General features: G+C 33.1%; 1 protein-coding gene across 4 annotated transcripts; it reads left to right on the forward strand.

Moving 5' to 3' along the window:
* The first annotated feature begins 175 nt into the window (after positions 1-175).
* Positions 176-9,142, forward strand: LOC117337018. Of its 4 annotated transcripts, none has more exons than XM_033897764.1 (8): positions 176-302; positions 611-716; positions 3,233-3,415; positions 4,435-4,854; positions 5,401-5,467; positions 6,381-6,539; positions 7,144-7,304; positions 8,571-9,142. In XM_033897764.1, the coding sequence occupies exons 3-8, from the start codon at positions 3,242-3,244 to the stop codon at positions 8,649-8,651; spliced, it is 1,062 nt and encodes a 353-aa protein (XP_033753655.1). In that variant the 5' UTR covers positions 176-302; positions 611-716; positions 3,233-3,241; the 3' UTR covers positions 8,652-9,142. The 4 variants fall into 4 exon arrangements, with proteins under 4 accessions (XP_033753655.1, XP_033753654.1, XP_033753653.1 ...); XM_033897763.1 differs by having other exon boundaries at positions 178-331; positions 527-716; XM_033897762.1 differs by having other exon boundaries at positions 178-331.
* The last annotated feature ends 793 nt before the right edge of the window (positions 9,143-9,935 follow it).

The raw sequence follows: 9,935 nt of genomic DNA on the forward strand, positions 1-9,935 counted from the left end.
TTTAACTAACACATTTTCTAAGATTAATATCAATCATAATATTTCGACCAATTTCCAATTTAGCGAAGACCCGGATTCCGAGACATGGTGGAATTGGTGGAGGTATTGCGACTAGGCATACACAATGTATATACATGTACATTAATCATAATTAATTCATTTACATTTCGTTGAAACATTCTTTTGTGTATATTTGTGTTGTTGTAGCAGGTATGTCGGGTTAGGCTATTAGGTGACGCAGATCGTGAGTCCGAGGACCGGTCAAGACACGAGTCATGAAATTGTCTTCGTTCGTCATTTGGGTTACTATGCTACATATATATTCAACACGGTACAATTATGACAGGAAATTCAAACATTTTACCTTCTGATAAACAACACATAATGAATGATACATTGTGTTAATGTTTAACAATAATGTCTATATATTCTACTGTTTTTTCATTTAACAATTGTCTTTAATTACAATGATTTCTTTGACTATCCTTTTTTGAATTGCGTCACTTATGGTTGATTACTTCAACAGAACAAAAACGTCACATAGGATTTCGTCAGAGAAAAAAAACTATTTAAACCGCCACATCAAATAAATGGAAAGCTATTTTGTCAGGTAATGTACATCTGAAGGTGACTCCTCCCTAGACCTGAAAACGATTGAATTGGCGCAGGAGACGTGATCATGCGCATTCAGGGAAGCACGATAGAGTCGTCACAAGGTAAGTGTTCCTCTGGATAAATGTAAAATGATATTTGTATATTATGTGCATTTGTCGTTTTTGCTCAGATGCTATTAATTGTAGTTGTATGTATTTCTTCTCTGATTTATTCTCCACTCAGCTGAACATATGACTTAACTTCCAGTATTTATATTCACGAAGCTTTACATGCTATAGGCCATAGGCTATCACTAACCTAACCATGATCGAAGGTTAGTCCTATTTACATGCAAAGCGGTGTAAGGTGGACGTCTGAATATTTAGTATGAGAGTATATTTAAAAACTTCCTTGAAATTAATACTTCCTTCCTGTTAAATGGGCCTATCATTGTCTCTCTAGGCTCCGAATTCAGGTATCTCTTTATCAAATCGTAAAGAACTGTTTTCTACATTATGATATTGATAATATTAATTATATCGACACATTTAATTAACACTATGATGTTGATAATATCAATGATATCGTCACACGTATTTAGCATTATGATATGGATAATATTATATTAATGATATAGACACATTTAATTAACGGTATGACATTGATAATATTAATCATATAGACACTTTGAAATATGATACTGACACTAACATGATATTAACACTTAAACATGACACCATTTCAATTTCAACAAATTATATTGCAAACAAATGCGAAAGGATAGGCCATTAGGTTAAGCTAATTTCGGTATGGTACAGCCAATTCAAATTTTAAAACAAACATTTACACAAAACATAAAGTGTGTGTCTTCATTCAATTCGATTCACCTTTATTTCGCTTATTTGCAACTCATTGGATAGCATAGAATAATTATATATTAAAGCACAAAGGCATCCAATCTTGCATAATTAATCATGACCCCACAAGTCCATATATAATTGTTAGCAAAATCTGTCAGTGCCAATATTGTACTCCGATATACAACAAATGCATTTATTTCTTTATCACATTCATGAGATCTACGAAATAACGTTATTGTATTAAAGTGGTCATAGGTACTGTTCTGGTTAATCAGCTGATTTCTAAGTATTAATCGTTTATGGTTGAATAGTCGACAGATAAAAATGAAACTATGATATAAAACCTAAAATGATATCGACATGATGAAATTGTCATCTTTATGATATTAATACCTGAAAATTGACATTATAAATGTAAAATACACTCTGATATTGATACAATGGTACTGATACTGTAATATCAAAACACATTTGTATATATACATTTTGATATTAATACAATGATATCGATACTGTAAAAGCAAAAATATTAGCATGAGCAATTTCAATTCTTACGTGTTTAAATTAATCATTTTCTTGGAAATCAGAGTAACGTTTTTAATATGCTTTTGGATTTAGGTATCCTTTTAAGCAATGCCGCTCCTGTTTTTTTAAAAAAAATAAAACGGAGAAAATATGTGAAACAGTTACACTATAAAGAATATCCTCTATGTGGATTAAGTCTGCATTCCTGGGTTCGTCAGGAGGCGTGGGTGCATGTGTAGGATTAATATTAGGGAGACATGTCTCTTTTACACGGATTTCCTTATCACTACCTATTATGTGACGTAAACTAACCTCCATCATATAATGTTTGTAAGTAATGCACTGGTCAATCGAGCATTGAACTCACGACTTGTCGAGAGAACTGATTACATACAAAACAAAGAATAGTGCTTTCGGGAAAATTCACAGAGAGGGTGTCCGTGGAGTCACAACGGTAGAGTGCCTGGGGAAACAGATTGTTATCGAATCAAAAAGCTTTGAAAGTAACACGTGATGTTTATGAAATGTATTATAATGGTTGGTATGGACTGATAGATAGATATGAGCTATAATTACATTATTCATTCAAATTTTGTGTCGTTGTTAATCAAAATGCTGCAAATATCCTTTGCTATTTTTAAGTTTTATAACCATGCTCTATAAGGGACATAATCTTCATTTAAACTAAAAATAGCAAAATTTAGTGGACATTTTTTCATGTAACACAGCATTAGGAAAATCGCTGAGATAAATGTTGTCGTCACAATTTGGTTATAAATGTCGTACTTAATGATGACATGATGGTGTTATGTCTAAACCAATTCTCGACAAACAGTGTATCATTTACGTCATGTTTACATGTGTTATTTACTTATTTACTTTATTGTACAGAAGCATACCCTTAAATTAGATAGCAGGCTTAATGTACATACATCCTCTTCATATATAGATAGATGGACTGAAATTTAGATAAATAGAACAAATGAATGTAAATGTATATAATTATTATGTACACAGATTGGTCAATAGCATACCTGACAATGGTCAGAAGCAGTAATTGGTTAAAGGGAGGTAAAACATCCATTATTTACATTTCATCCCAAAGTAAATATCAAATATTTTTAATTGAATTTTAAATAAATATTTGTTGTTGAGGTATTAGTGTACAGTCTTAAATCCATACCGTTATTTGAATTATAAATATTTTACTGTCCAAACAAAAATCAAATGTTTTCGGTTGCTTCTTTTTCTAGGCTTACAAAATGGCGCTGGTACTGGTATTGTGTATGACGTCACTATGGAGCATAGCCCAGGCAGTCAAAATACAGACCTACAATGTGGGCCTAATCAATCATATTGATAACTACAAAATTCGGAAACGAAACATCATCCGGGAACTAAAATCTGGAGATTATGACGTCATGTGTCTTCAAGAGGTGGGATCAGAAAGTATAACATGAGAAAGACAAACTAATAATTTATAATATATACATATGATTAGTATCTATATATTTCTCATATACTTCATCGAGTGATCCCGTGGTTACAAGGACGGGCTAACTCTATCACACACGGGGTAGAGAAAGACCAGCTGGCACGCACTATGACGCTACTCACAATAGTGTAGCGTCATCATTTTATGTAGCGTAACCATGACAGAAATTGATTAAGTGGTCAATTTAAATGCATATTTGAAGGATCATTGATACTGATGCGTCAAATTTCTGAACGACTTTGTGTTAACTGTTTTTTAAGCATGTGATAAAACATAATCAAACATGGGTGTGTTTAATGGACAGGGATACGGGTATCTCAAACCTCGTGTGAGTGGTATGGCTACCCTGTTTCGGCAATCCTACTGCTGGCCAGCAAAGGTTTTACAATTGGGCTGGGATAGCCCTGTCCACGAGACAGACCAATTCACATAGGCGTTGAGAAACGTTATTGAAACACCCACCCAATTCTGATAATAAGACAACATCATTAAACTATTCTAATGATACTTTCTTGATACTTTGAAAAAAAGACACAAAATGTTTCGTCAACCATTAATAATTCATAGAATGTAAAAGTTAGTAAAAATATTGTTTTGTGTGGTTTTGTTTTTGTTTGCTTGTTTTGCAAATAATCCCCCAACCCCCAACCCCCCAACCCCCAACACACACTTTAAATAATAACAGATTAGTATGATTATGAAAGTATAGATAGGTGAAATTGATATTAATGCAGTGTAGAGCAATATCAGCATTTTATTATGAAACACTTTTATGCCATATCAGTAGTGGAGATCACCAGATAAAAGAAATTATGCGTTTACGTTTGAGCGGTTCCATTCAGTTGACTACTATATGCAGACCAAGAGAGAATATATTCATCTATAAATGTGTGCGAGATGTCTGTTAAATTTACAAAAATGGAGCAGGATGCGATATTTCATCGACCGTTTCTTTTTCAGATGCATTACGGAAGTGACCTAACTTTGCTAAAGAAGAAATTAGACAAAAGCGTTTATGTCTACCATCCGTCTCTTTACCAGGAAACAATGTTATGGGGCAGCATAAATGCTCCCCCATGTCACAATGCACCACTGACAACACTCGATGTACTCTACAACTGTGCTTTCCTGGCAAATGATCTAGCAGCACTTGCAAAATGTGTCACTGAACGTGATTTGATGACCGAAAGCCAAGGATGTATTACCTGTCTCCTCGTTTCCGGTTGGGACGTGTCACGGTGCTTTAACTACATCGCGAGAGAGGCTATAAATATCCCAGGACTCGTGCTTCTGAGTAAGAGGAAGATAGACACCATGAAGACGGTCGAGTTTGAGCCGGGCGTCAAACAGATCAGCAAACGTGCATATATAGAAGCCGAGGTAAAGTTTTTATCAATTATTCTCCCATTTTCTATAAACCAATAAAAATATAATCATCTGAAATGTTAATTATGCATGAGACATTTCAATTCACTAATGTTACACAACAAAATATAATGCAATTTTATCGAAGGAGAATCCATTTCATTATTAATTTTTCTTGTATGTTGCTTATGTTTTTGTTTTTGTTTTGTTTTGTTTTTGTGTTGTCAACATTTTGTTCTTAACTTGTTGTTAGTATTTGTTGGAATTTCAAACAGAAACATAGAACACGACAGAATAATCATAGTCAGAGAAGAAATATTTCAATTTCCGTATCCATAAATTACAACAAAATATAATGTCAGAGAAAAATGTTTCTATTATTGACGGTACATGTATATGCGAGCAATGATAAAGGAAAAACTGTTATCCTCAATTGAAAATTCTTTCAATATAATTGTTGTTTGACACTGAAACAGATAATTACAGAATTTATGCATAAATAGACAGGAAACTACCGGACTATTTAGGATATGTATGTCATCATTGCATTAACCATTGCAGATTGAAGGCGTGGGGACTGTTTTTTGCAGTCATTCTACTTCCAACTCCAACATCGAATACTATGAACGTATGTAGAATTATTAAGTTAATCTCACATTCATTCATTCATTCATTCATTCATTCATGTGTTCTTTCATCCATTTGTTGGTTCATCCATGCTGTGACTGGCCGAATAAACACTAGTATCTGACTTGTAATACTTTCGTCATTTTATGATTTAAATCGCACAAAGAAAAGAAAAAAATAATTCAGTTGATTTGTTACCTCCCTTTATATCTTTAAGTGAGTTTAATTAAATTGATTTGTTACCTCCCTTAATATATCAGAATGAGTTTTAAGTTGATTTGTTACCTCCCTTTATATATCAGATTGAGTTTTAAGTTGATTTGTTACCTCCCTTTATATCTCGGAATGAGTTTTAAGTTGATTTGTTACCTCCCTTAATATATCAGATTGAGTTTTAAGTTGATTTGTTACCTCCCTTTATATCTCGGAATGAGTTTTAAGTTGATTTGTTACCTCCCTTAATATATCAGATTGAGTTTTAAGTTGATTTGTTACCTCCCTTTATATCTCGGAATGAGTTTTAAGTTGATTTGTTACCTCCCTTAATATATCAGATTGAGTTTTAAGTTGATTTGTTACCTCCCTTTATATCTCGGAATGAGTTTTAAGTTGATTTGTTACCTCCCTTAATATATCAGATTGAGTTTTAAGTTGATTTGTTACCTCCCTTTATATCTCGGAATGAGTTTTAAGTTGATTTGTTACCTCCCTTAATATATCAGATTGAGTTTTAAGTTGATTTGTTACCTCCCTTTATATCATACATGAGTTTTAAGTTGATTTTCATTTATATCATTTAGATCTGTCAATAAAATAGAATAGCTATTCCTGTCACAGTGACAATCTTAAATACCGTCATGTTTTAAGATTAAATTGAATCTCTTGTAATGTTAATGTGTACTTTGCCATTTTAGCTTTTCTCCAAGATGTGTACAGTAGCTTAGCAGAACAAAATCTCAATGACTCTCGTAAATTAACGGACGCCGCCAACCTGTCAGACAAACCCGTGATACTGGGAGACCTCAATACTGGTCCCGTCATACCAGCGTTCAACGTCTCAGCTGAATTCGAAGGTAACTTTCGAATCCGCCCAAGGTGTAGTTTTTTTGGTACAACATAAGTCTGACGAATACAGAAACATCATTTTGTCATACGGAAAATGCATTTTCAGAATAACAAACAGGAAAAACAATACGACCATTAATTAAATAAGTTTCTCAGCAAGAAACCAGAAATATTTTGCAAATAACTAATTCATAACATTAACCAAGTGTTAAGACATTCGAAATTATAGTTTTTTTCACAGAAAGATTTTATTCATACATAATCACCCTGTGGCCAGGCCTGAATAGGAAGAAAAAACATTTTCCATAGCAAAAATATAGATGTTCCCTTTTATAATGCGTTACCCAGAAAAAAAAACCACTTTCAAACACACTGCTAATGCCAGTCACTTTATTGCGTTTTATTTATCTCCCTTTGATCAGCATTTTTACTATTCGCCAAATTAATACGCGTTTGGAAGATAATCCTTATGTAGTAGCATCTATCTTTCAATCAAATTAATTTCTTAAATGTTTTAAATCACCAACCACGAACAATCAGTAACGACGAAGCAACTACATTTTGTATGCCGACGTAGAATACATCTAAAACATGCGGTTTCTTTTGTTGTAGATTCCTACAATCATTTCCTGTCGGAGGGTTTCTCGTCGCCGTACGTTACCATGGTACAGAAGTGTACTTTCTGCTCCCTGAATCCTCTTGTAAAGAACTGGGAAACAAACGAAGTGCTGGATCACGTGTTGATAAGAAACCACACCGTCCTCAGTGCCAAGGTAAGGTATATCTGTGTAATGATGTTACTTCGTTACTAAGACATACGTCCGTAGATATGACTTCAATATATGATATTGATGCGGTAATAGTCCGTTACCATGCCATTTATTATGACACCAATCCAATACTATGATATAAGTCAATTACCGTGACATTAATGCATTATTACGACATAAATCCTTTACCATGACATTTCAGTCCATTAATATGATCGGTCCATTACCATGACATTAATGCGGTATTATGGCATCGTTACCATGACATTGGTGTTTTACTATGACATAACTCCGTTACCATGACATTAATGCGTTATTTAAGAAATAATTAACGATGATTCGTGTATTGTTGCAGGATATACAACGAGGACGAAAATATTTTGCAATTTAATTAATAACGAAGGCCGCAGGCCTGAGTTATTAATTTAAATTGCAAAATATCCGAGTCCGAGTTGTATATCCTGCAACAATACAAGAGTCAAAGTTGATTATTTCTATTCTACCATGTACTGTTTAGTTCTGAGATCGACCTCTTTCTAATTGAAAACCAGCAAAGAAACCCCGAAAAAACCTTGTAATTTATTTCTTGAGTATTGCATTATTTATTGATGAAATAAACAGGCAATACAGTACTACGATCAAAAGCATCAATTATATGGCATTGATTTTGAAAATAAAAAAAAAGGATAAGAATAAAAGAAGAAAAAAAGAAAAAAAGGGGGGCCTCTGTAGGATTCGAACTCGCGTCGTGGTAAAAATAAATTGAAAGACTAACCCATTAGCCCACTCGGCTATAGTAACCTTTTGTAAAAGGGGTGAATATTAGATATATAAAATTGTAACAGCCGTGACTCACGACCGTGTATTATTGGCACGAGCGTGGGTTATTGGAAATAATACAATGTTTTAAACCAATCAAAACTGGCGTTACATAGCAAACATGGAAGAATATGACATAAGTCCGTTGCCATGGCTTCAATCCGTTAAGACTTCAGTCCATAACCATACCATATTCCCGGTACTGTGATTTAGCCCATTGCCATGATTTAAGCCCTTAATCATGACATAGCCCATTGCCACCATATAATTACTATGGTATCAGCCTGTTTAGACACCTCTCTCTGTCATCTATGTATCAATATTGTTATCCTGGAATTATTTCTTATTCAGAAAATAGAATAAAACCTATTTTGAATTTTATTGTTCATTTAAATGTGTGATCTTATGGCTAAGACTATTTTAAGACTTTTCTAATTCACTTTTTTTCAGCGGCTTTTTGTCCAAAACATTCCCAGGAAAAATTATCCGATGTCGGATCACTACGGAGTTGAGGTAGAGATCGGAAACTGAAATGTCAGAGCGAGACTGTCAATGAATGGAGATGAAATCGATTTCTATGTGTATAGTGTATATTACATGTGAAATTCTATAGTCCCAAATCGCGTGACTTTCCTGATTTACATCACGTGACATATTTAAATAGTTATAGACAAACATAGTCTAATCTTTGAAGTAATTTTATCTCTACAACGACATGATAATGTTAATGTTGTAAAAGTAAATGACTTATTCTTTTACGATTTCAAATAAAATCTGTCGCTGAATTTGATAAAATTTTACATTTGTTTTTTTGTCTGATTTTTAAGGCAATATTTATTTTAAGATTCGAAGAATTACAATCTTGTTGTTTGAACGAGTGGATTGTTTTTATTTATTTGATCCATAAACTAAATATATGTTATATATAAAATTTCACTCTCGTTAAAGTCACAGGATCCAGTTGATATGTCTAGTTTTCAGGGAAAAGTCTATCAGCTTGAATAAATGAATTTTGAAAAATACCATACATTGTTTGTTTTATCTGCCATTATCTTACTAAGGAAGATATTTGCAATTGTTTTCAGCCAACTAATAAATATCATATCGATAATAATTACCTACCGATTTTCTGCATACAAAAAAGTTTGTCATTATACATTATAATTATATTTCAGTAGATCACATGTTTTAAAATTATTTGGTTATTTTTAGAATTGTTTTCACTTATTGCAGCATCATTGATGACGTTTTGTCCAACCAGTTTGCAAAACTACAAGAAGGTCTAGTTTGTGTTCAAAATAAATATTTCAATCAAGGATTGAGAGATGTTATTAGAGTTCATACCATATCTTCAAACATAGCAAGATTACAAGGTAAATGTAAACAAAGATACGTGTGCAAGATGATACCCGCTGTCCCTCCTTGCTATTTATTTTCAATTGGAGAATATTATTGCAGGTTGTTTAATCAATATTGGGTTTTACAATGTCAAATCAAACGTTTCGTTTCTGTTTATTTATTCATTCATTATTTCATTATTTCATTTGTTTCTTTCTATTCTTTTTTTTTCATTCGTCCCCCAATTTTTTGTAATAGTTACGATCTTGTATAGAATATCATTTCATATTAAACTCCTAAACGAAAAGTTAAATCATTTCCAACAAGAAAGTCATGATATTCTTGACGAACACGAACAATACTCAAGACGTACGTGTTTGAAATTTGTAAATGTGCCCGTCCCCTCGGGCCAAGACCCGAAAAACTTCAAACCTCTTGAAGCCATTAGTAAAGTTTGCAATACCCATCTGAAGATCG

The sequence above is a fragment of the Pecten maximus genome, chromosome 11 (assembly GCF_902652985.1).
Source record: "Pecten maximus chromosome 11, xPecMax1.1, whole genome shotgun sequence".
Taxonomy (NCBI): Eukaryota; Metazoa; Mollusca; class Bivalvia; order Pectinida; family Pectinidae; genus Pecten; species Pecten maximus.

Excerpts from the sequence above, each read along its gene's own strand:
- LOC117337018 (XM_033897764.1), top strand. The coding sequence starts at position 3,242 with ATGGCGCTGGTACTGGTATTGTGTATGACGTCACTATGGAGCATAGCC. Across the intron at positions 6,540-7,143 it reads CGTCTCAGCTGAATTCGAAG|ATTCCTACAATCATTTCCTG; the intron begins GTAACTTTCGAA and ends CTTTTGTTGTAG. Across the intron at positions 7,305-8,570 it reads ACACCGTCCTCAGTGCCAAG|CGGCTTTTTGTCCAAAACAT; the intron begins GTAAGGTATATC and ends ACTTTTTTTCAG.